The 27,545-nt window shown below is 39.6% G+C and overlaps 1 protein-coding gene across 1 annotated transcript; it reads left to right on the forward strand.

Annotated features, from left to right (window-relative positions):
- The first annotated feature begins 3,148 nt into the window (after positions 1-3,148).
- On the forward strand, positions 3,149-25,408 carry LOC115390221 (voltage-dependent calcium channel gamma-5 subunit). Its single transcript, XM_030093992.1, has 6 exons — positions 3,149-3,183; positions 16,593-16,834; positions 22,432-22,518; positions 23,791-23,931; positions 24,072-24,217; positions 25,097-25,408. Exons 2-6 carry the CDS (start codon positions 16,639-16,641, stop codon positions 25,358-25,360), a joined length of 834 nt encoding a protein of 277 aa, XP_029949852.1. The 5' UTR covers positions 3,149-3,183; positions 16,593-16,638; the 3' UTR covers positions 25,361-25,408.
- The last annotated feature ends 2,137 nt before the right edge of the window (positions 25,409-27,545 follow it).

Genomic DNA, 27,545 nt, shown 5'->3' on the forward strand with positions numbered 1-27,545 from the left:
AAAGATTAAATAAGTCACTTAAAGAACAATCTGGATTCACCAAAATCAATTAATTATGTAAAAAATTGCCCTTTTTTAAAAGTAAACTAGTCGGGTATTTTTGTCAGTGAACAGTGCTGAACCCAGAAAGATTTTATTCAATTTATCTAAAATTTTGGCCTCTCTGCCACTCAGGATTATCATTTCACTCATTAGTACAAAAACTTTGGTCAGCAACTTGCCTGCTGTCGTTCATCTATCTTCCTGATGTTTCACCAAATGAGGCCTATAATTACAGCAGCTCATACATGGCAGACTGCCAGTGTCCTCAGTCCTGCTTCAGAGTTATCGGAGGGGCTTTGCATGGTTTTACAACACATAGCAAGATGGGCAGGAGTTGTGTTTTTCTTTCTTTTCTTCTTCTTAAAGTTTTCAAACTTTTTTTCTCTATTATTACATTAGTATTTGAAGCAAACACTTGTCACTATGCTTACATTGATTTAAAATCTTACTCATGGCTGTTTTTCTCTTTGAAATTGCAGTAGGTTTGTTGTGCTTGGAGAGCTTTTTAATCGAACTGAAATGTTCTCCTTCTCTGTATGGCTCTGTCACCATCACAGCCATTCATATTCATTCTCTCTCTTGTAGTCTGTGTTCTGTCATCTCTCTCTACCTTACTGCAAGTTTCTGATCAGGCCTTCCTAAATCCATGAAGTCTGCAATGAGTGGATTAATTTGCTACCTGATGTCAGCTTGATCGCTTGATGTTCTGCTTCTCTGTCCAATCTTTTGCTCTCTTGCGATCCCCCAGCTCCAACTGCTGCAGCAGACAAGCCTCCACCTCTCAATCTGGTTCTGCAGGATTTCTTCCAAGGGAATTTTTTTTCTTCTCTTTTGCTTATATTGGCTCATGTGGGATTGTTAAAAAAAAAAAAGTTTTAATTGGCACCGTATAAAAGTGAATTTAAATTAATTGAAAACTGTGCTCAGTCTGTTATGCAATACACAAACATGGAAATGTCGTAATGCAGACATGAACTGCACATTGTTTTATGACAATGCATAGCTACCATCTGATTACAGAAAGTCCTGGTGTGTGGTTTCAGTCCATATGGTTTCTCTCAGCACACACACACACACACACACACACACACACACACACACACACACACACACACACACACACACACACACGCACACACACACACACACACAAATGTGCATCTTCAGCTTAACTTCATCTGTTATGAAACTGCTGGAGCTAAGTCATATACAACCATATTGTTTTGTTATGAGAGCTGCTACCGCCTCAAGTGAAACAGATGCATGATTGCTATCGTCTGGTACATATCTGCATCTGTGTGAGTAATGACTGAGGCAGGAGTACATTACAGAGGCTGACTGAATGATTTATGTTTGCGTTATATAAAGGAAAAATAGAGGCAAGAAAAGGAAACAAGATAGTGCCTCGTGCACTGACAATGTTAAGGATCTTCTGTAGATTCTATTGTCATTCTGCTGATGAAAAAAATACATTTAGGGGAAAGGAACTATTAAAGCCTTCGCTGAATGCGAAAAGATGAAACAGTGCTGCCACAAAGTTTTAAATGATCAAGCATTCAGTTAGTCTTCATGTTAACTTATTTGGTCTGATTCTCATCTATTGCTAAACAATCGTGACAAGTTGGTTTTATGGAAGTGAGAATTACATTTTGATGGCTCTCACTATGATCAAAGTTGCCCATCCCTGCAGTAATCCCCAACGCATACTTTGCTGTATACTTGTTTGCTTTATTTTGATTATTCTGACACACTTACTGAAAAAAAATGCCCTTCTGAAATGTTCAAAACACCAAAACCTAGTTTCATTCATATGTGTCAAGTGTAAAAAAGCAAAGAACTAATTAATTTTGCTTCATCTGTATACAGTGATGCCTGAACGTGTTAGTGACGAGCGTCAGAGAGAAGAATTGAAGGAACGCAACATTTGAAAGGGCGTGATTCCCTTCCGGTGAGGTCAACAAGAAGTTATGTGAAAAGTCAAGTCTGAGCCAACCTGATGACAGCCTCTTCATTCACTTCAGCCTGTATTCTGCTCATTTATCATACGCACAAATGCACTGAATTAGCCAAATTCTTCATAACTGGCTGAATGAAAATCTGTGTCAAGGGACGTTTTGTGCCATCTAATGGCTCCTCAGCAGATCAGTGTTGTACTGAAGATGGGATTATTACATTTCGACACAGTTTAGTTTGGTGTATTTAATAAGCACAGTTACTTCTTTCCCAGTTGTCATTGCCGTTACAGCTGGCTCTGGATCTCATGTGGAAACATGTGTGTAGATTGCGTTGGCATATCAGATGTACAGCTGTTTCCATGTGAAGCAGATGTTGCACAGAGGAAGACAACAACACAACAATAACAACATCACTGATCTCCTTTTCAGAATTTTAAAGGAACCGTCCTGTTTTTTCTTTGTCTTTTGTAAGCTCTGTTGCCACTATGCCTATATGGGAACCCCTGACCATCAGAGAACTGACCCCAGAAAGGGAGTCCACCACGTGCCCTGCAGCCTAAAGCCACACTTGTGTCTAACTGCTACATGACCAGAATTGACACCAATTCAACTTCACGTGACAGCACCTCCTTCACTCCACTAAACCCCGCCCACTGCAGACAAGATCCCCAGAGATGCACATAGACATATTGAAAGGAGGGAATGGGGTCGAACCTGCAACATTTGCAGTTGAGGGGGCATCCACTCTCCCTACGCCATTTCATGACAGCTGCTGGGAGCCAACAGGCTTTAGTTTTCAGGAAAGCACAGTGAGCACACAATTAAACGTTCATAGACTTGAACAAGAAGTTTTATTATTATTATTATTATATAACTGCTACTCTTTGTACGTGATTAGCCAGAAAACCTCACTCATGCCCCCTTCTGCCCCTCTCTTCTCCTCACACCTGAGAGCAGAGGTGGAGCGCGTGGCTGACCGCACGTGCACAGCAGCGCCACGCGCCTCAGTACGGGCTGGCGTAGTAGCGGCGCACAAGCTGCAGCCTCTCATCCGCTTCAGTTCAGGCTTACCGCGCGGAAAACCCAGGACTCCAGCTGACTGAGAGAGACAGAGGAGGAAACAGGCGGGAAACGAGAGGAAACAGGAGGAAACCGAGGCTTCTTTCAGCGAGTCTTCTTCGAGAAGGTAAAAAAAAAAAATCTCTGTGACAGCTCTTTGAATGTTATGAATTTAAGGAATATTTTTACTCTCGAAACCCAGACTGAATCAGAACAATCACAATTGTCTTTATTGTAATTTTATTTAAAAAAACAAACATAATAATGAACACAAACACATTCACACAACGAAACTGTCACCCCTGAACTGACGTTTTAATCCTCCTTTAGTTTAATTTTAGTAGTTAGACTAAACATCAAGTCTTTAGATTGAAAAATGTTGGATATGGAGGAAGAAAGGGTTCTTTCACAAACTTATGAACACACTTGACTGACATTTATGTGTGGTGACTGCATTTCCTGCTTTACTGTAACACATTATTGAAGTCAAAAGAACAGCGTTTTATCGCACTGTTTATGATCGACATTTGAAAAATTGTTCGAGACATACTATACATTTCTAAGATTATTTTGTGCTTCGTGCCGCCCTTTTTTTCTACAACTAATTTGTATTTGAAATTATACTCCTTTTTTTGAATTTGATCATAATTTTGTCATACGCAAATATTGCACTTCTATTTACAAACAAATACAGTCGGTTTAACCCAACTAATCTTTTGCTAGGATTAGATAAAATAAAGTGGAAAGAGAGGATAGATAAATACAACTTAAAGGAAACTTATGGACATTCAAGCAACGACAGACACCAAACCCACGTTGTCTGCTTGATCTGTTTGTGCGGACGCGCTGCGTTTGGCTGTGGTTGCTCTGGACTGACGGAGCGCTTCAGCACCACGGACAGCGCTCCGAGCCGCGATGACGGCTGGAGAGATAAACAGCTGATCGTTACTCCGCGGAGGACTCAGCCAACAATCAAACACTCTAAATGATATAAAGATTTTGTCAAAACACCAATCAACACTAACAGAATGCATGCACTTTACTAAAAGAGGGTTTTCATGCAGACACAATTGAGGGAATATTTTTAATGCTTGGAAAATATTCAGGTTTGCTGCATATTTTATAATCCACGAAGCCACTTCACTGTTGTGCTGCGTCAGTCAGTAGTTAGAAGTTATCCACCACTATCTTGTCATAAATAACATTGAAAATCAATTCCTCTGTATGAAATACTGAAATTGAGTTAAATTTCCAGTGCAAGCTCTGGATGCAATTAAGCTACATGGACCTTTTCAGAAAACTACAGATTGCAAGGAGGAAAATATAGGTCAAATTGCGTTTTCTGAAAAATAACAGATTATAACTCAAGAGTTACATTCCCAATTACTTGTTGCATGAACAGTTTCAATTTACAGCTTTTAGAATAAGTATTTCCTTGCATTTGTCTATGTAGACAATGCCTGTTCACAAAGGAACTGAGAGGTCAGAGATTTATTTGAGTCGGGTTAAAACAACGTGGCTTTCTGCTGAATTCTTTTTTTGATCAAGTTAAGATTTATCATTTTATTTAAACTTAATATTTTGTGTTTCTGGTATGGGTTCTTCATGTTGCTTAATTGGACAGTTATTTGTTTAATAATAAGATAGACATTGTAACACACATTTCACATGCCCACTTAATGGAGTCACACACTCCTCCATTCATGCTTCACTTTGTGTCTCATTAACACCACAGCATCACTGCTTTTAGGTGTCAACCCAGTGAAAGGGAAACTAATTTAAAAACATAGAGAATATTGAACTGTGACAGCATCACATGTATGCCAACTTAAATGCTAGTTAGTCAGTGCTCACTGACATGTTTGCTGTGTACTGTTAATGCTAGTTTTTGATCATAAATGTGATCACTTAGTGGGAAAAAATGCAAAAAATAATAATGTGTTACTAAAAACGTGAGTTTATCTTGCTTTGTTTAGATTGATGTGAACATTTGGCCATCATTTTGTTCCCAAGGAAGCTGCATGTCTAGAAACATGGATTTTCAATAGTAAAGGCTCCAGATGGTTTAGTCGTGTGAACCTGAAACATGCTCCCATTTAACAAGTGTCTTACAAAGCATGACGCCACTCTCTTGGCTGCACATTAGTAATTCCAGGATGGACATCCTGGAGGGAGTACCCTCTAAAAGTAAAGGCAGTGGTGATCACAGCTGCAGTGTGCTCACTTTTGGAAACACTATAGTGAGAAAGTTTCAAGTCTAATTTTGGACATCAGTTTAGATTGGTATTACAAAGCACTTTGTCCTTGTTGAGCACTTACTTGAATGGGGTCTAATGATGCAGCTGTATTGCACAAGCTATTGAAGGCGCTGTAATGCAACCATTATGATAAGTATAAGTATCTTCTTTGGTTCCAAGACAAGATTTTCATATTCACTGTTTTGTCCCCTCACATCTGCATGTAATGTGTCTTCCTGTGTGAACTTCTAGGATGTATTTGTGTCTCTGTGTCGCTCTCACCCTCCCCTCTGTAACCTCACTCCAGCATGTAAAGCACACCACCAAATAGAAAGCCCTGTTTTGGGACTTGCTCATCAGCCCATTCATGCTTCACTAATTCGGAGGCTTCTCTGTGTAGCGTTGCCTGGCGACAGGGCCAAGTCAAGCACTTCTAAATGGGAGACTTGTTCTCACAACAAACACAGAGAAATGGATGTTAGTGTTTTTTGCTTTGGGTCACTGTTTTTTATGCCTGAGTCAGTGGAGTGTCAACCCTTTTAGAGATCACTACTGCGCTGTTCACTTCGGTTTTATTAAATTAGATAGAGCCATCTGCCGTCTCTGCTACAATTATGTCAATGTGAAATAAAGCACCTGAAGATAATTGCCTTTGACATACCGTATACAAAGCATTTTTTTTCAGTTTGCAGTTGAAATATTCAGCCTTGGTTCAGGATTTTACTTAGATGTTATTAATTGCATATTTATGACCATCAGAAGAGGTTAGGGAACAAACTGGCTGACAGAAAAATCTCTACGCACTCTGGTTGTAAAGCACGGAGGAATTCTCACGGGATGACAGCTCAAAGCTGATATCATTTCATAAAAGACATAAGGGAACTGCCTTTGAACAATCTGAAAGGCCTGGGCTATATCTAGAGCTGCCCCATTCAATTAGGATCATCTGATGTTACAGAAGTGAGACGTAGTGCATTTGATTCACACGGCACCAACTTCTTGAGGGTGAAATAAGAAAATACCTCCGACGTCAGTTCAGCTGGTTCATCCATCTATATGCAGCTGTACGGTAACACGAAAAGCCAAGGAACTGATTTAAATCCCTAAATCCTGCATTTCATTTTGATGGGAAAGAGGCATGAATTTGACACAGAAACTTCAACTTTACCATCAATTTTGTCATCATTGCCATTTCTGAACTTTGCTGTTTGCTCAAGGAGACACTGTATGCAGTCTGAGAAACAGATAGGATTTGTCTTGGACTACAGTGCGTGTTAATTAATTTATTTATTTATTGATATATGGCTTCAAAAGAGAACTGAGAAGTTTCCAAAATTAGACCACTAGGAAGCTGTTGTAGCTTGCTGCTTGAGGCTGCAAACTGCTCGATGTGAAGACAGAAAAGAAGTGCTTCGCGAAATAATTATAATTTTAGCTGCTACATTTGTCAGTGTACCAGAAAACCAAGAAATATGTTGTGCTGATTTGAAACAATAAGAAAAATATTATTTTTAATGGTCTCACCAACTGCATCAAAACTTGATTTTCTCTTTTTGTTTGAGCAACCACAACTTGTGCCAGGTAAAAGCACAAGTTTATGCTCTATGACTTTAGTTAACTGTTTACAGGACACTGATCTTTATTAGTTATTTCTTCTGAAAACCAGTAATTACTTCATTAATGCAGTACTGAACATTGAGACTGGTAGAGTTTGCATAGGATTTTGAGAATTGGTGAGAATTATGAAAAATGACCAAACTTCTTTACATTTTCTATAATGGCTTGACATCATATGCATGAATATAAGGCAAATTACAGCATGTTCATTCACAAACATACATCCAGTGCATCCCAAAGGTTATATTTAGGCCTTTTTTTTTTTTTTTTGCAAATAACATATTACATTGCCATACAACACTTCACCTTCAAGGACATGTATTTTATATATAGACAGGCAGGATTCCGCATCTCCGCCATCTTGCTTAGGGTTACCTAAGCAAGATGGCAATTTGACCCATCTAAGATGGCGATTTGAAACCCAGCAGAGCCAATCCTGGCCTGTTTTCTCACGCCCTTACACAAGTTAAGCCCCTCGCACAAGAACGTGCGACGAACGCCCCTCGACCAATCACGGTTAGAGTCTCATGGGCTCTTCTGATTGGTCAAAGATACCTGGAGCTGTTGAGATTCCTTTTCAGCTCAGAACAAAGGCAGATGGAAATGCTGCGCCTTCGCGGTAGTGCAATTATGCTACACTCCTAAAGGATTATCAATGGATACTCTAACATTTAATCCAAAGAAAACACAGAAAAATTAGCTTTGACTAGCAAAATCCTGCCTACAGCACCTTTAAGGTATAAGATATGAAATATGGTGATTTTGGTTTACTTTACATCAATTACAAAGAAAGTGAATTTATTCTTTTCTTAGCTTTAGACAGCAACTAAAGATAAAAAAAAAAAAAGAGTTGCTTTTTTGTCAGTGAGTGCCTTTTCACGGGTTTAATGAACAGGATTATTCGAGGTGAGGTTGTGTGAAATACACGCTCAGTTTTTGAACCACCAGAAGCAGATGGAGGTCAGCCTGTCCTCGGTTTGGAGAAGCAAAGTTATGTTGAGTTTTTATGTCAACACTGAAGTCAACATCAGTCTGACTCGCTGTGTTAATGTCAGCCAGGAAGCTTTAGGTATCGTCTACCAAGCTTTTATTCAAAGCATTTCAACTTCTCATGTTGGTTTGGGGATCACTCTGTCAAAGCCAGCAGGTTTTCTTCTGTACTGTGAAGATCTCTATCAAAGTAATTGGAGCAATGAAACTTATGTTTCCTGAGAGAGACAGAGGGACAAATGGTTCAAAAAGTTTGGAGAATATTCTCACAACTGAACCACATTCCCTCCTCCAAATTCATTTCAGTGCCCTCATCAATGAAAATGAATCATTTTGCTAAGTCCTACATTCTTTTAGGATTCAGGCTCCTGGGAGCTCTGTGGAGGAAAAAAATAACATAGTTTGGACTTTGCATTTGGGATATTTTGTGTGCACCGTGACTGCTGATATGTTGTTTATGTTACTTACTGCCGGACTTAAATCATCAGCTGTACCTGGCATGGCAGCAGACTCCCTGATCTGAGCTGCAGCAGGTTATGATTAGAGTAATGTCAGTGATACATGAAACAATGCCACAACTTGCTAATGTGTTTCTGAAGCAATAGCTGTAATTATCCATCATACGTGAATATATCAATGTGAGTTAAAGCAGGAAAATATTTAAAACATTGCACATGATTAGACCTTTATTGTACTCTCAGCTGTTTTTGACTTTGTTTTTTACATTGGTTTGAACATTTAATGTTGCAAAATATATTATTGATGTAATTTCAGGACGAGAATGAGTCCAGCTAGGTTTTTCTGTGTGGAGTTTGCATGATCTCCATACATGTGCTTGGGTTTCCTCCAGGTAGTCTTGTTTCTTTCCACAGTCTAGAAACATGCATGCAAGGTTAATTGGTGTCTCGAAGTTGCCTGTAGGTGTAAATGTGTTTGTGTGTATGCATGTGTGTGTGCACACACGTGTGTGGTTGTCCGTCTCTCTGTGTTTGCGGTGTGAAGGACTGGAGACCCGTCCAGTGTGTACTCTGCTTTCATCCATAGTTAGTGCAGCTCCAGCACCTCACAACCCTGGAGTGAATAAAGCAATAAAGAAGTTGTTGAATGGATGAATGGATTCGCAAACATGAGGTTTCAAGACCATTGAGGAAATGAAAGTGTACACTTTTGAGCTTGTAACATGAAATGAAGATTTTTTTTTTTCTAAACTGTAAATGGCCTGCGAGCCAAATGTGGCTCTATGGTCGTTCCTGACCAGCCCATGAGAGGTCAGTGAGAAATAATGAATCAAATCAAAATGATTGTACACAGTACATGCAGGATGACGGCATTGCTTTTAGTTTATTTCACTCTGTGGTGTTTGTGGCTGTGGGCACCTTTACTGGCAGGGTGATCAACCATTACCCTACAAACGTGCTCATAGTAAAAAAAAAAAAAAAATGAATTAATTAAAAAAAATAGAAAAAGGGGAGCTTAATAGAGAATGTGGCGTTTTCATTGCAAGGTGGACATATAACTACTTATTTATTGAACTCAAAGATGAAGTCATATGCTTAGTTTGTAGAGAACTGTTTAATGTGTTCAAAAAATGAAAGATGAATCTACATTACAAGATAACACATGTTCTAAATTGCTTTTCATGAAGAACTCAAGTCAACTTACAGGTCAGTCCTCTGCAACCTTTTATGTCAACAAACTGGAAAATGAACTTGTGATAAATTGTGGTGCTTCTAATATTGAAAAAAGAAAAAGGAAATCAAGTTTGTCTACAGTTTGAGAAAAGCCTAAAATAAGATAGAATAATGAATTTTTTTTGACATGAGTTAAGGTTTTGTCCTTAGACCAGCAGGAATACAGTTGTTTTCTTCCTGCATATCAATGATTAAACACATGGAAACATCCAGTGAGATTCTTTGAAGCACTGATGACCCACAACGCCTCCTCTCTGTCTTGTTCTCAACATGTACCATGAGAATAATACGAACTGACTGCAGACAATTTGTGGGCCACTGAAATTGTCTTTTTGATGTCATTATTCGCTCGTGTGTTTTATGTTTCTACGACTGTCACTCCACGAACATTTGTGACTCCGCGAGGTCGTGCATGACATTAATATGTGAATGCGGTGGATGTTTACTGTTGACAAGTGTTGTGTTTTCCACTTTGGCGTGTGTGTGGAAATTGGAAAAGCAGATCCCAGCCGCGCAGAGACGGCGGCTGCCAGATTCGCCCAGCTGTGTCTGTGGGTTGATGACATATCTGCCCTCTCGTGCATTGAACTGCTGTTGTCCTCGGGCTCCTCCAGCCAGCCCGAGCAACATCAACCGACGGGAACTAACTCACACAGTGTTAGTTGCCTGTCCACATGAGATGCAGCAGAGGGATTGCACTCACAGCCACGCTCCTACAGCCACAGTAACTGGGTCAATAAGCACGCCAAGAGGGATCCTGGCTGTGACACTGATGAACCCTCGACAGACATGAACAAACACACAGAAACAAATGAGTGTCTCTTTTTATATGTTGGAGATTTATGAAATATTTGCTTTTTAAACTTGCTATTGTTTGGGCCCACACAGTTAATTGTCATATTCAGTCGTGATTTACAGTCGTTTGAGCTGTGATTTTGCTAATCATATTAATTTAGTGAATGTTCAGTTAAAAATAAAGAAGTAGGCAATGCTCTAATCTGTGCCATATACGATTAAAAAAACTCCTATAAATATATGGCACAATCTTTAATTTGACATGTTATAATTTTGTTTTAATTTAAATATATAGGTATAAGCAGGTTGAACAAATTTTTAAAATTTCTATATAATTTATGCTCCAGAAAAAAAAAAAATTCTGTCAAATTATCAAAATTAGCCAACAAATGTTGGAAAGCTGCTGATTTTATCCTGTTGTTGCAGGTGGAAAATGGGGCATTTTGTGTTAAATCTTGTGTTAAAATTAAGGGTGACAGAATGCTCTGTGCATATTAAGAAAGGAGGAAGGAATTGTCCTACTTTTGGTGGTGATGTGCCCTTTACTCTGGCAGTGGTGTACATCTGTTTTATTTAATACCAGCATGGCCCCTGGGCTCCTGGTGACGTTGCTCGGTATCATATCAATATTTGGAAATGTCAGCATTGTGTGTCACTTTATTTAACCTCATATTTAATGTTTTCATACTTTTCGACAATATAAGTCGTAGTGCAACGCCCTTTAAGCAGATGCATTTATTATGAGGTTAGATGAATTTCAAAACAAATATGGCTACTGTATTTATACATATAATCTTCTTGAATGACATTTTGCTGAGGTGAATTTATTATCATGTTTCAACAACAGTCGTCTCTTGTCCTGTGTCAGACATCGAAGGGATATTTATTCAGGAAAGAGCCCGCTGCTTTGTGGATCTCTTTGGAGGTGAGAGGAGCTTTTGTCCCAGTGGCTTTGAACCTTTAATGAGAATAATTTTCTCAATGAAAAACATCCTTTTTTTTCTCACCTGAGATCAGACACCATTTATAGTTCTAATGAAATAGCAGCAAAAAATAGAATGATCAGTATTCATGCAGGACTGAATGTGGTGACACATGGCTGTGGCTGTGGACATGTGGCTGAGTTCACAAGTTTTGTAGTGTTTTGTAAGAAAGCAGTATGGATATATATGGAACCAGCAATTCCACCCACATGAGCAGTGTATTTTCATGTCGAGCAACACTGCAGCAGAGCAGAGCTGCAGTTACAAGTTGCTAAAACTTTTACCTTCTGTAAAATCAATACTGTATGTAGCATGTATGAAAAAAATATGAGAGACCTTCAGAATACCGACCTAAAGGTGTTGAGTCTTTAATCACTTCCAATGCAAAACACTGAAAATGGCTGGGGTCTATAACTGTGAGGCAAATGAAAAACAGCAACTGAATGCAGTCTACTCATAACCACTAATATACTTTTATACACTGAATGAGGAAATGCTAGAACATATTTCATAAAATACTAAAACTGCTAGATTTATTTTAGAGATGACTCAAAGGTGCTGTAAATAAATTTATGAAATTTTCATTTCTGAAAAAAAAAAAACAAGAAAGTATCACAAGGTCATAAAATACTTACTTGCAGAGAAAACCATGTACAGTATTTTTTGTGTGCATGTTGTGTATTTAAATTTTCAGCTTTTTTGCTTTTTGTTTGTTTTGCTTGTCCTTATAATGTTTGTTGGTGTCAAATGGTGTTAGTCGCTACACCGCGGACAAATCTGACCTGTAGTGTTGTCGTTGCACAGCTTTCATTGCAGTGGTCTCATTGTGCTCATGAGTCTCGCATCTCGACAGATGGAATGAGAGCATCAGTTCACCTGGATCACAACAACATACCTGACTAACTGATGGTTGTACTCTCATAGCCTAGTGATGATTCTGTCTGGGCAGCTGCAGAGTTTTGGCTTGTTCTTCTGGTTTTTATAGCTGCAGTGGTTCAGATGGTTGGGAATATGTGCAGACTCTTGGTGACACTGGGGCTTGTACTTGGTGCCTAGATGGATAATTTAATACAGATAGTATGGTCATTTGAAAAGGAGTGTCTGACACCAAACGTGTTAGCACTTGGAGTCAACTTTTCTTTTGTCTGTAATTCTTCTCAAATTTGGTGGTTAAATGATGATACTTATGTGTCATGTATGCTACAGCTTTATTTGGTCACTTGGAGCTTCTGAAAATGTTGGTTGTTTCTCATTTCCCGTCCTCAGGCCCTCCTGTCCAACATATTTTAGATGTTTGCCTCTTCCAACACCCGGAATTGAGAAACACTAACTATTCCTCTGGCGGTTTCTTTCTCATTTAAAACAGTGGCTCAAACTTGTATTATCAGACAAAACTTTCTTCCGGGCCACGGGCTGCTCAGCACTGCTGTCTGTGCCTCTCTGGTCAATAGGGGTTGCTGCCACTCCGCTGCCAACCACCCACACACCTCCGCCATCGCCTCGAATAGCTCAGTGAACTGCTGGGGGTTGTCCTTGTTGATCATCCTGGGGAGGGTGAGGCCTTCGAGCGGAGGGTTGGGCCGAATCCCTGGTGTGCCCTGCGACCGGGACAGCAGGCCGTCCAGCAGCTGGGTCTGCCTCACTGACCACCCAACCTGCGACTCCAGGCACCGCCGGTCGGCCACAGCCTTGCCTTGCTGCAATCGAGCCACCTCCATCATCATCTCATTAAGTTTCAGTCCTTTACTTTCACTCCAGGGTCCTACATAGATAAGAATGGAGAGACTTTTCAGGCTTCACTACGGTCCGCAAAAAACATCGACCAATCACTGGAGAGCCTTTTCAGACTTCCCGCCGGTCTACACACAAAAAACCTGCAGTTCGTCTGCCGCATCCCTCCTGGAGTTGCTCTCTTTTGTCTCTGCCAGCACAGCGACAGTTAGCGGGGGAGACAATCGATAATCAGCCACAGGTGATCCCAATTATCTCTCCCCAACACCCCTCTCTGCCGCCAGCTCTACCATCTTTCTCCCTTGCCTTCGAGCTTAACCACTCCCCACCACCACAATCATACACATACAAGCACTGTATGTCAGAAAGTTTTCTTCAGTGGAAAGTATTCATTTACTTTGCACACCATAAATGAATGGCCACTGATTGCACCATATCCATTAATAGCTGAAGTTTAGAAGAGTTGTCTCTCCTTTTTTGCTTTAGTGAACTCTGATTGCTCATACACGCGTCTAACCATACTCAGTTTTTCAGGAATTACTTGTAGATCGTTGTTTAAAGGTCACATTTTCACCATCTTCTGTACCATAAAATAACAAAAAGATGTTTCTCCTCTTGTACTGCTGTAGTGTTCATTCAAATAATTCCTATTTTTATTCTAAATTTTACTGTCTTAAAATGTGGGATCAGTTGTGGGTTGTTTTTTCTGCAGCATCGACATCCACATTCAGATATTTGCACAGAAACGCTGCCATGCAAGGTGCTTCCTCTCCATCTGGTCCAGTGTTATCCACAAATTCTCCCAGACCGTTTTTCAAAAGGGCATGTGGAGACTGCGATCAAACCACAAAGCTCTGGATTAGTGGACAGCCCAATGTACTCCATCTGGAGTCATGACCGAGCTGATTCATGCCAGTAAATTCATAGAGCTTTATTCTTTTCAGGCTGTGTAATCAAGGTCCCCAGTCAAAGCAAACAAGGTAACACATGAATAATCATAACTGTAACTCACATGTAGAAATGTAAAACAAAAAATATATTTTCATGACAGATTTCAAATAGATGTATTATTTAAATTTCAACTTTAAGAAAAGATAAATAAACATGGTTGCATATGTGAGAGCAACGGCTCTAACTCTGAAATGGCCTGTGAATAGAGGAGTCAAATGCAGGCCAAATTCAAGGCAGAAGGCCATCTTAAATAAACTGACAAATCCAAAACTAAAACAAGAGGATTTCCACTGTTCTGGTTGGGGTTAAATGAGAGAGAGAGAAAGGGATATGACGGCGAGAGAGAGAGCAAGTGGCAACAAACAGATTGTCAAAACAAACAGTCATGAATCCACTCACTGGTGGGGACAGGAGGCCAAGATTACAAGAGTCCAGTCAGAGATCTTGCACAAGGGAACAAAGAGAGAGAAAACAGAAACCACAAACAGCAGAGAAGCAGGAAATTAATGATATATAACAGTGAAACGTGATGGCATGAAGAGAGCACAGGAGAGAAGAGGTGCTCAGTGCAGTAAAGGTATCCAAGCAGTCCAAACCTATTGTAGTATGATTAGAAAATTGTCTCAGGTGGCCTGAACCAATCCTAAATGTAAGCTTAATAAATAGGACAGTCTTAGGCCTAACATTGAATGTAGAGACTGTGTTAGCTTCACAAACTAGAACTACTAGCTGGTTATACATGAGAGGAGCCCGAAAGCTGAAAGCTCTGCCTCCCATTCTACCTTTAGAACTTCCAGGAAGTCATCATTCCGAGAGCCAAGTGTTGTGATGGCGTAATATGGGACTAACAGCTCTTTAAGATATGATGACAAATGCATGGATTAATTTCTCAGTGTCACTCTGAGCTAGCATTTTGACGTGAGACATTATGTTGGTGAAGGTGGTGAAGCCATGTCAAATTGTTTCAAATATTCTAAAATTTGAAGGATAAGTCCTTGTCAAAAGTAACGTCTAGGTTCCCCATAGTGGTTCTTGAGGTCAAAGTGACACCATCCAGTGTTTCTATATGTTTACATATTTTCTCTTTCTGATGTTTTGTGCCAACTGTAATAACTTCTCTTTTATCTGATATCAGGAGCTGAACATTTCAGCTCATCCAGACTTTTATAACTTTAAAATAAGCTTCTATTTTGACAAATTGATCAGTATCATCTGGTTTCATTGATAGTGTTATGTTTTATTTGCAAAACAGTGGCCGTCAATGCAGTGTTTCCTCGTAGTATTACATACACAAAGCATGTATAATATGAAAAGAGTGGGTCCTAAGACTAAACCCTGTGGAACTCCACGATTACCTTTGATCTGAGCTGAAGAGTCATTGTTGACATGAAAAAAGTGAAACCACTTTTATTTTTTAGAACACACATCTTTATGACTGAATTTACTGTAAATGTAACAAAGATTAATTAACATGAGTCAAAGTCTTTGAGGGCAGATTTTTAATACCTCAGATGGAGCCTGTGCCATTATTAGAATTCCCTGACAACTGGAACCAGTTATACGTATTTGATATATGGATCTTAAGTAAAAAAAATAAGCTTTTTATACACCTCTTCCTTGTTAAATATATTGCTGAGACATTCATTAAAGAAGTTTTTTTTTTTTTTTTTTTTTGCACTTCAACTCATCTACTGACTGCTTTGATTGTTAAAGCCCTTGTTCTTCCCCATAAGCTTGTGTTGGTGTGGAGATCCCTCTTCCTTTGTTCTCCTGAAGCTTTAAATCCAGGCATGAGTCAAAAAGTTGATCCGTGTAGAGGGGTTTGCTAAATGCCACAGACTTTTATGAAAAGTTCAAAATCCTTTCACAAATTCCCTCCGTCTTCCCCCAGTCTCACAGTGGGAGCTTAATGTGGCCGCATGCTGAGAGCTCATTATGCAAAAATCAATTCCTTTTAATGTGCATCCCAATCTCACAGCGTGTCAGTTTCCGGCAAATGTGGGCTACAAACAGATCCATGTTGTTGTGCAGCAAGTTCAAACATTCACGCACACAACCACGCACGCACACACACTCAGCACTGCTGTGTGTAACAGCGGAGCTGTGGAGTAAAGCAGATATCAGGAGTCGCGCATGATTATTGAGGCAGAAAACACCGGGAAACAAATGTGCTGTGAGGCTTCCCAGGGGGTGAATCTAAAGAAAGATGGACACCAACTGGAAAACTGAGCTTTTTGTCTTGCATGATGTCATGTGGATAAATTCAACTGTAAGATTTGAATGGCAGAGAATATTTAACACACTTCTCTGCTGAAGCAGAAAGTCTCCTGCTATCACGGTGGTGTGTCCCCATTGTAAGACAAACTCACAAGAAGCCAGTAGCTTTGTTTTTCAGTATTTTGAGAGAACTTCAAGAAGTCAGCCTTCTTTTATGAAGTCACTTTTTACTTTTTCTGCATTTGAATTTTTCTCACAGTTCTAGTCTATTTCAGTCTGGTGAAGTCCCACGATATCTGTGTACTCTGTCTCTCCCTTTTGTAGCTCCCCTTTTAGCCAGCAGTGCTCCACCTGCTGTGAAGGCCGTGGCATGAGCCTGTTTGGCAGGAAGGCGCTGACGTTGCTGAGCAGCGTGTTCGCTGTTTGCGGCCTCGGTCTGCTGGGGATCGCCGTGAGCACCGACTACTGGCTCTACCTGGAAGAAGGAGTCATCCTTCCCCTCAACCAGAGCACGGAGATACGCATGTCCCTCCACTCGGGGCTGTGGAGGGTCTGCTTCTTAGCCGGTGAGTTAAACTAAATTTAAAAATGCACCAGACACATCATGTCAGTCATAAAGTCTTTCACTAACTTTACATTTCAGCTGATTTTATAAGTTGCAGATGATGTATGAAACTTCATCAGTTTACTTGGCTAATTTGTGTGTTCATCTATTTTATAATAACACTGAAGCTGATGTTGTGAAAATGTATAGAGGGTTTTCACCGACGTCACGACTTGGGCGGTATCCTCGCTGCGCCGCCATATTGGAGATACTTAGTGTAAACAATCATACTGACAGTAGTCGCGATTGTGTGTTATGGAACAATTTGAGTGCGTTCAGCCATGTTGAAAGCACAAGAAAGCTCGTCAAAACGGACTGAAGAAGCAAAGGAATATCGGGAAGGCCTTGGGTTACAAGAGGAAGTCTGATATTTTGAGAAGCTACAGTTTATTGGTGGTAAAGAGCCGTACGAGTTGGCTCCCACCTCCTGGATCCTCACGGGGGATCTAAATAATTGATTACTAAAATGCAAATATTACCAAGATGATGGCTACAAATAGTGTGATAGCTGAAATATGTTTTTTTTTTTTTTTTTTTAAATGAAAAATACTTTAAAAATGTAGCACAAACTGTTTTCTTCAGGAGTAATACATCTCTTAAGGCTAGGGACAGAAAAATTCAAATTTCTGTAGAAGCTAAACGTTTATGAATGATCAAAGTAACATATGAAGTCATTAATGAGCTTAAACTGCTGCACTCTGTTTCACTTACCTGACAAGAAATGTGCCGAACAAATTCGGATGTTGTCCAGTTTTTTTCCCTCGTAGCTCTTGGTTAAGCTTTGCTAACCACAAGCGCCTCCGTTCCTCTGATAGTTTTTGGCATTCCTCACCCTGGTTTTTTATAACTTTTGGAAGTCTATAGAATTCCAAATGTTTTTCTCGATCTGACCTATTCGTACAACCAATGACACGGCAATAATTTACCTTTTTTTTTTTTCTTTTTTTTTTTTTCCCTTGTCCTGTTCAGCAGCTGAGGCGTGCAATATTGTATGATTGTAGCCTTTTACTATCTGAACAGATTTTAATGTTAGCAGCAGGACGAGAATGAATGTCCTCCTGCTGCTGCCTTTATTTAAAGCTGGCATCCGGCATGGCTGCCGGACAGGACCGGTACGGAAACGCTCAGAGAGCGAGAGACAGAAAGAGAGAAAGATAAAGAGAGGGAGAACGGGGGGGGGGGGCACAACACCAAAACAGAGCCAACAACCAACACAAAAACTGACAGAACCATATATATATATATATATATATATATATATATATATATATATATATATATATATATATATATATATAATTTCTTTTTTTTTCTTTTTTTTTTTTCCCTGACGAACCATAGTAGTGAACAGACTAGTAACTAGTAGTAAACTCGGGGCGTGCATCAAGAGAGGGCTACTACAGATCACCATTAGTCTAACCACCACAAGAAGACAAAGTAACCGAGTATGTGAAGAGTGATTAAAGATCCGCGTGATCATGCAAATATGATGGTGATAGTGATGGTGATAGTGATCTTGCATATATGACCTCTGACCCCTGAGAAGGCCAGAAGCAGGCCAGAGAGACCCTCAGAGCCCAGACAGCTGGCGGTCATCCCAGAGCCCGGATCCAAGCCGCTCCCGCAGGCAGACGTCCACGCTCCAGTTCGGAAATGGGGCAGAGGAAAGCCCCGGCCGGGGACCCCGGCGGTCCCGGGGCCCGGGCCCCGCGGAGCCACGACCGGCAGGAGCCGGCCCACCCCGGGCGCCAGACGCCTGGGGCGGGCAGAGCCGAGAGCCGAGAGCCCAAGGCCCAAGAGCCCAAGAGCCGACCCCATTTTTCTTAATCACGCTCTGGATCTTCCTTAGGACTCGTGCTTTGTTGTGGTACGGAGTACCTCCAAGATGGCGACTTCCAGGTCGATGACGCGTCGGGAAAACCCTCTATTCAACATTTTAGACGCATACAAGCTTCGCCAAAATATCTTGTGCAAGTTTGATTTCAAAAAAAGTAATGTGATATTAAAGAAATAAATGTGATTAAGACTGAATTCAATAGTCAGTTTGTTGCTTTTTGAACAGACATAAATTGAAATATTTTTTCATCTGTTGTTAAACAACCTTGCACAGATAATTTGGTGAATCTGGTGAATTTGTTGATTAATTTCATTACATTGTGTTTTGCACATGCAACACTGTTTTTTTTCCCGATCCTCCCTTTCTTTCTATCCGTCAAACTGCTGCATAAACGACATGTATATGTGCTTCATGTTTAAAGACCCTTCAGTGTGCCGAGTGTTTTTTATTCCAGTTGAAACAAGCCTGCTTTCCTCCTGATTTCCCAGCTGGCTGATTTACATCTTGTGAAACTTAAGATTATTGCAGGGAGGAAAAAAACACCCTCTGCTCCTTGATTGCATTTCCTCTACTTTCCTTCTGCACTTCACATTAATAATGAGTTAGAAAATCTTGTCTATTTCTACAATGCATGACTCAACACCTTTGAGACTTTCAAAAATAATTCTCCTCCCCAGTTCCAACTTTGCAAAGGCATGCTTCAGAGTTCGTCACTGGATAATAGAGACACTAACTGTTAGTTTTTTTAATCTTTTCTTAGAGACAAAACCTTCCAGACAAGTGTTGTCCCTGAGTAAAACAGGTATCAACTTTACTCTTACCATCTCAGCTCCTCTTTTATTGTTTGCAGCAAACTGTATTAAATGACAATCCTGTGTTTTTGATCGATTGTGGGAAAAATACCTCTGCTGTCTTTTATTTAACTTCATAATGTCTTTGTTTAGGTCTCGGAGGAGTTTAATTTTGTTTTTCTTGACTTGAAAATCTTCTTAATGATGTTATAATATTATTTTGTTTGCTGTCTTAAGGTGTATTTTGTAGGTTAACGACTTCTGCTCCGTATTTCTTGTGATAAACGCCATTTCTTTGTGTATATTTTTGCAACACGATCAGTTTTGAAATTCTGAATCTTCTAGTTGTTTACTGTACATATGCATAATTCACACTGGTTCATTTAAATTAAACTCACAACAGTATAATGTTTGGACTTTTATACATGGACAACACAGACGAGTGTGCGTTTCATGTGAACAGTATGTTGCTCTTTAAGTGTAACTCCACGACTGACCTGCAGCATTATTCCACTCACTGTTAAACTGTTCCATTAACCCATGGTCCACCAATGACCTGCTCAGTCGATCGGTTTCATTGTTATCTAATAGAAAATGTAGGCAATCCAGCTGTGATTAGGTAACAGATGTCTTCCTGGCATGAAGCTGACCGATGTTACAAATGGACTGATGGTTCAGTGGGTGTTTTAGAGTTGATTGAGTGGCCTTATTGCCCAGTTAACTGTTCTGGTGCACCATGTTTGACCCAGAAAGAGTTACGGATCGCGGCCACATTATGTTGTCACAGCAGTAAAAACACCAATTAGGCAGCAATGCATTTTGACCTGTGTTCACACCGGTTTAGATCATTTTTTTATTCCAGCGTGAGATGTTATTGACACCTCTGTATTGCATTGTGATCTGAAGCTGACAGAAAATAAGCTATTCAATTTGCTATGAGAGTGTGTCATCAATTTTTTTTCAGTAATAATTATTATTTTCCACTCCAGCAGTCATGTCAGAATGAACTAGGAAAATTACCATCTGTTGTGGTGGATAATTATAATAATAAAAGTGTAAGAAGCTGTGCAGGCACATTACAGCACAAGGCATTTAATAAGGAAACACAGCAACCTCACGTACACCACACAACCAGCGTGAACACATTATTCACATTACATCTTTATGTCAACAAACAAGAAATACATGTGAAAGTGACCAACAAGCAGTAGTTTAATATTGTTAAATAATATAGTTTTGTGTTTATGCAATACATAATTCAGTGCCTTGAATGTATTTTTAATTTGTATCTTTTAATATTTCCCTGCTCCAACACACATGATTTTAATGAGGGACTTATTGTCAGGTTTTCTGCAAAGCTCGACGAGCTAAATTAAGCTGCGTCACTTACCAGGAAAAAAAATAATGACAAATTGTTTTTCAAATATAATTCAGAACTGAAAGTTGCTCTAAAACTGAAATAAATTTCCCTATCAGGAAATGTATTCATAAAAAGTGCTGTTGTCCATTCTTGACCCTTAAAACATACATTTAAAAAAATATATATTGTCATATACTGACTGAAAAGAAAGCAACAGCATGTTCTCTTAAGGTTAACAGCATGGTTGGTGAGAAAGAGAAAGCTTAACAACATTAGACCATGAATAAAAAGCCGTTTGGGAGATGACTTACAGAGCAGCCAACACTGTGACCTTTGTATTGGTGAAACTAAACAACCAGTGAACGAAGGTACGGCACACTCAGAAGATCTGTCTCCTCTGGACTCAGCCGACAATTTACACTTTGAGGAAAAGTCACAATGTCCACGTTTCGACAGAAAAAACAGATGGTTTAACAGAAGAATGAAGAAAAAGCCATCTATGTGAAAGTGGGAAAAACAAGGTCAACGCCAAAATCCCTCCCCAGCTCACAGTGTTGTTCTTTCTTCTTTGCCAAACAAATTCCCTAATTCGTCTTCAAAGGGTCACGGTTAATCACGAGTGACCTCCTCTGAACCTCATGGGACCTCGTGTGACCTCTAGCGCCACATTGGAGGTTGTTAAAACACAACAGAGTAACAACAAGCCACAGCCGGGGCCGTTACCATAGAAACCATCAGCACAGAAACAGAGTTAGACTCAGCGGCCGAGTCGATGGAACAGCTGATTACTTTTTGATGAGTAAAGAACTTTCTGAATAATAAAGACAGACTTTTTCTGCTTTAGAGGTCTTGATGGTGCCATGGCTGAGGATGTTGTCGTTTCATTATATGTAATTAATAAATAATACACAAATATAGCAGCAAAAAAAAGCTTTTGATATGTACATTCTTCATAGGATGGCTTCAATGGTCTGTTGAATCAGTGTTTATGGGGATTCACTCCAATCTGTGCTGGTATTTTAAAATCCAATTGCATATGCTGAAATGCAGAATGTCACCTAATGCAACACCTCATGGTGTGTGTGTTAATGAGGTGCTGAGACACGCTCACTGACTCTCGTGTGTTCTGGTACCAGACTTTGTATTACATGAGTCAAATGAAGAGATAATGCAAAAGGTGCTAAAATCTTCCGAGGGTGTTCCTCACACCGCCGCTGGCAGCACAAACTCTGTGTCACATGAAACCAGCTGTTGAGTTGGAATCGTTTTTCAGTGCCTTTCAGGATGCTCACAGTAGAAATAAAGTGATGTCATTTAAGCACATAAAAGTGAACCCAGCTTAAAATTGAAGAGTTATTATGTTCACCGTTATGTTTTTCATTCACTTTATAATGCAGCCATTTCTTTAAAAATGCGCCTCTCTGTATCTGTCTAACCATCAAATCTGCCACAATTAACGTGTAACTTCTGATTTTCACTTTATTACATCAGTTGCCTCCTGTAACAGGGTAAACATTTATTTTTTCATCTGAAACTTTACTGATTAGTTTTTTCTCTGTACTTTGCTCCAGGGGATGAGAAAGGACGGTGCTTTACCATCGAGTATGTGATGCCCACTAACGTCCAGATGACTTCCGAGTCCACTGTTAGTGTGTTGAGTAAGTAACGGCTTACAGGGCGCTGTTAATGCACATTACATGTTAAAGGAAAGACTATCACTACATATACAAGTGAATAACTGTGTATATTGTGTAGCTTCGACAGAATTTTGAAAATTCTCATAATCCTGTTTTTCCCAGTGCTGTATTACTTTTTTAAATTTAGTTGTGATCGATGATTTGAATCTGATGAAAGTCATGTTATTGCTCCACAAATCCAAATACACAACTTGTTGCGTTTGCATTGTTAGAGCCAGAGAGCCTGTTAAACACAAAGGGTAAAATGCTCTATAGTTATACAGTGCATTTTACACTGCTTGAGCAGAGCCTAAAGTGCTTTACACTGCATGTCACATTCACCCATTCACACACATTCACACACCAGTGGAGGCGTCTGCCATGCAAGGCACTCAATTCCAGTGTCTTGCTCAAGAACACTTCGATGTGTGGACGGGGAGAGATGGGGATTGGAACCAACAAAATCCCAATTGTGAGAAGACCACTGCACCAACTGAGATATAGCCACCCCTGATAAAATGACTGAGTGAACCTGAGAAAGCCAAATCCCCTCTACTGCAGTGTTTCACCTCACAAGACAATAATTCTGCAGCCTTTTAAACTTTGTTTTTCAAAATGTCATTGACAGCATGAATAAAAGATTTGTTTTTGAAAAACATTACATTATGTCACACACTAATAAAAGCTTTAGGGTTGTAATTAATGGAGGTAGGGGCAAAAGACGATGGCACAGAAAGTTGAACATAAGATATGAAAGTAGCAAAGTGTTGAAATGAAATAGAATGTATTTAACCCTTGAACATATACTTTAAGATGAGAGTTGTGAAAAAGTGTGGTTAATTTTGTTTTCATACTTTATTATTGTTAAGGAATGATTCGAATGAAGTTGTCTCACGGTTTGAATCACGAAAAGCAACGCTGAGGAGGATTTCAGTGTTACGAAGACCAGAGTGTCTTCTTTCCTCAAGGAAAGAGAGCATTAAAACACATTTAACTGATTCCTGTTACTAATACTCAGATCAACAAAACAGTTGTTAAAGTCAGACTAGTCTGTTTTATTCACAACTTTTATTGATCATTTACATAATAATTATTGGATGAAATCACACTTTAAAGAAACATCGTAATTAATGTTTTTCTCAGTCATTTGGATATCCCAGGTTGAACATCAGTAAAGATTTCCCCTCATTTAGTTCCCAAAAAGCAGCAAGGCCACAACCTCCCTTTGATCACTTTGTGTCTTTCTAATTCCAGAAATGATTCGATCTGCCACGCCCTTTCCTCTGGTCAGCCTCTTCTTCATGTTCATCGGATTCGTGCTCAGTAACATCGGCCACATCCGACCACATCACACCATACTGGCCTTCGTCTCTGGAATCTTCTTCATCCTGTCAGGTAACTTCTCCGTCCTCGATTTCCCACACGTGATTAAAGAGAAGCAGTGGAAAGATTCTGAGAAGAAAAAAACAGGAAACAAAGAGAGTACAGTGGTGCATACAGCTGTGTTTTTAATCACTGAGGTTTCTCTCCTTCAGGCCTGTCCCTGGTTGTCGGACTGGTGTTGTACATCTCCAACATTAACGACGAGATGTTGAACAGGACCAAAACTAATGAGGCTTACTTCAGCTACAAATACGGCTGGTCCTTTGCCTTTGCTGCCATCTCCTTCCTGCTCACAGAGGTAACAGCACATCACAGAAGTGTGTGTTTTTCATAATTGAATAATTAAGATTAAAGTTATTACTCTTATTATTAAAACTGACTTCCATGCACAAGATTACGTCTCATTACTTTCAAAATAGTTTCGACCCTCAAAGAGATATAGCAAATATCCATTGCTCTGATTCTGTAAAACATACTTTACCTTCAAGGAAAGACTTTCTGTCATTTGTAGTAATTTGTTTGCAACTTTCCCACTGCTACGCAGATGTTTTGTAGAGACAAACTACTTAGGTAAATAAGAGGACACACTTGTCAGAAATGAAGTTGGACATATCAAATTCAATTTTTGTAATAGTATGTGACCAGCCATGTACAATTTTTCAGTAGACAGATTTCAATAAGATTAAGATTAAGGACATTTCAAAATGTTGAAGGAAAGTATGAAAAGCAAAATATTACTGCTGTTATATTTTGTCTCTCTGTAGCAGTAATGGAGTACAATCCACATTTAACTGAGTGCTAAAGCCACTATTATAGACAGAAAACAGATTTTGATCAGTAGGTAGAAGATGGAACCCTGGAATCAAGGTGAAAAAAGCAGATTTTTAAGGACTGCCTGTGTATGTGCTGCTCCTGGGGTAAAATGTTGAAAGATGTTTTATTTCTTCATCAAAATATCAATTTCGACAAATGTATGTTGACAAAAATCTGAGTAAAAATCTACAGTAATGAAACACATTTATACATTATACGTACTGCATATATTCATCTCTGAATTGCTCAAAAAAGCAAAGATTCAAAGGTTTATATTTTTGTTGCTGTGAAATTTACGGTCAGCATTTTTATAGTGGATTTTCTCTCTAATTTAAATCCTCCCCTCACTTCCCTCCCCTCCCAGACGGCGGGCGTCATGTCAGTGTACTTGTTCATGAAGCGCTACACTGCAGAGGAGATGTACAGACCCCATCAGGGCTTCTACCGGCCTCGCCTCAGCAACTGCTCAGATTACTCCGGTCAGTTCCTCCACCCGGACGCCTGGGCGGGACGCGGCCGCAGCCCCTCCTCCATCTCCTCCGAGGCCTCCCTGCAGATGAACTCCTCACACTACCCCGCCCTCCTCAAGTGCCCGGAGTACGAACAGATGTCCTCGTCGCCGTGCTGAGGCCAGAAGGTCACTTGGGTCTGCCGAGATTTCAGCACGATGTTGTCTCATGATTTGATATTATCCAACTTGGAGCCTTCGCTCCGAGTCTTGTGACTGTGACCTAATTATCTCTATCCTCTCTACTGACAGTTTTAATCCAAAATTTTTGGTTTTGTAGGGAGCAAAAACTAAGTTGCAGGTTAGTGACTTTACTTTATCCCCGGCTCCGTACTTCAGGAAGAGGTGCAAGAAGATGGCAGAGGAAACAGTTCGGCCAGGTTGTACCTGCAATCTGTGAAGTTCAGAAAGAATACAGAGTCAGTGCTTCTCTCCTTAAGACCAAACAGGACTGAGGGTAGTTTCACTAGAAGCTGGGAAGTAACCAGAGAAATCATCTGGATGTTAAGACTTGCTGAAAAAAAAAAGATTAGAAGTTTGAATCCGTTCTTCAATTTGATAAGATCTTTGATAAGATCTTTTAAAAAAGTGTTCATCTGTGATTCATAAAACTCAAAACCGCTTAAAGTAAAACTAGTGAAGTTCTCTTTTCTACAGATGTTATGTTTCTGTGTCAGTGCACTTGAGAAGTGTTGATCCAGGTTTTAAAGAGACCATTTAAGAGACAGGCTGACCTGCTGTGAGTAGAATTTGGCTTGTATCACACATCATTAGACCTTTTCATTGAGTTTTCAACATATTTTCATCCAATTTCTAAAAGTCACGATCACCTACAGGCACTGCACATGCACCATTCAAGTATTTTGGTCATTTGGCAGGAATTTCTTATGATTTGAAATCAATTTGAAGATCAGAAGTCAATCGGTACAATAGTTCCTCATGGAGAAATTTTTTTTTTAGTTTTTTTATGATTTTAAGCATTAAATGAGTGATGCCAGATTTTATCTTTTGTATTCTGTACATCATGTGTAGTTGAATATACTGTGTGTGATACTTTGCATTGATCATAGTATTGACACCAAAGGGACAGTATTTATTAGACACTGCAGGTTCACACATATTCTTTTGGATATTTTGAATACAGATCAGGGTTATTCAATGATTCTTGTTCATCATCTGATCCACATTGCACTTTGGAAAAAAATCTTTGGAGACATTAGATGGGTTCAAAGAACATTTGGTTGCTGCTATTATTGATAATAATAGTGAATAAGCTGAGATTGGCGACCCGCTGACCCTGCCTTTTAGCAAGTATTATCTGGAAGAGGAATCAGCTCCATAAAACAGAGATACTGTAACACTGATGGATGGATGAACACTTCATGATGCGGGACAGCTTTTCCTTTGGAATACTTTTTTTTTTTTTTTTATGGATACCATAAATTACTCTATTTCAGGGAATAATGATGTGATTTATTCTAATTGATGCCACAACAGCCTGCTTCATGCAACAGAAATGCATAAGAAAGCAGCAACAACAACACAGTAGTTTTCTTTTTATGTCCAATAAAATACATTCATCCCCATTCGCCCCTTCCAGTCAATCCCTGCTGACTAATGTCCAAGTTCCAGCCCTGAACAGGTTGCTAGTTGATCGCAGGGAAAACAGGGAGGCAGAAAACACACGTATGATAGTTCAGCACCGCCAGTCGACTTCATGCGCTTGTCTTTGGTGGGAGGAAAAAGCTCATCTCGGCTCATTTTGTTGGGGTTTGAATCTAGCATCATTTTTCTCGTACTGATTCCTGTTCCAAACTAGATAATTGACTAACCCTGATTGAAACGTTTGGTGTATTCTCGTACATCATTGTGAATGAAACATGCAGATTTACTGCTCTATATGCTTTACATAACGGAACCAAGCAATTCATACAATACTTCTATGTTTCTCACCATCAGAGAAAATGCACCAATGAACCGAGATTTCAGCAGGAACAAAAAAGTTTGATTGTTATGAGTTATAAACTATAGGTTAGTGGAGAAAACCAAAGGGAAAAAGAATGAAGCTGGATGAAGGTGGAATGTGAATGAGTTCGATTATCTGAAACACTATTTTCATATGGAGTTAAGTGAATGTAAGATGTGCTGAAGGAAACATTGCTAATTGAGATTATTCTTCATAGAGTAAAATACGTCTACAACAGAGTTATAGAAATACCACTTATGCATTTATATTTTTGTAGTTTCCCCAACATAATTAAAGATTATCTCCAGATGTTAACACTCAAATAGACCACAGTCATTG

Source organism: Salarias fasciatus, chromosome 6 (genome assembly GCF_902148845.1).
Source record: "Salarias fasciatus chromosome 6, fSalaFa1.1, whole genome shotgun sequence".
Classification (NCBI taxonomy): Eukaryota; Metazoa; Chordata; class Actinopteri; order Blenniiformes; family Blenniidae; genus Salarias; species Salarias fasciatus.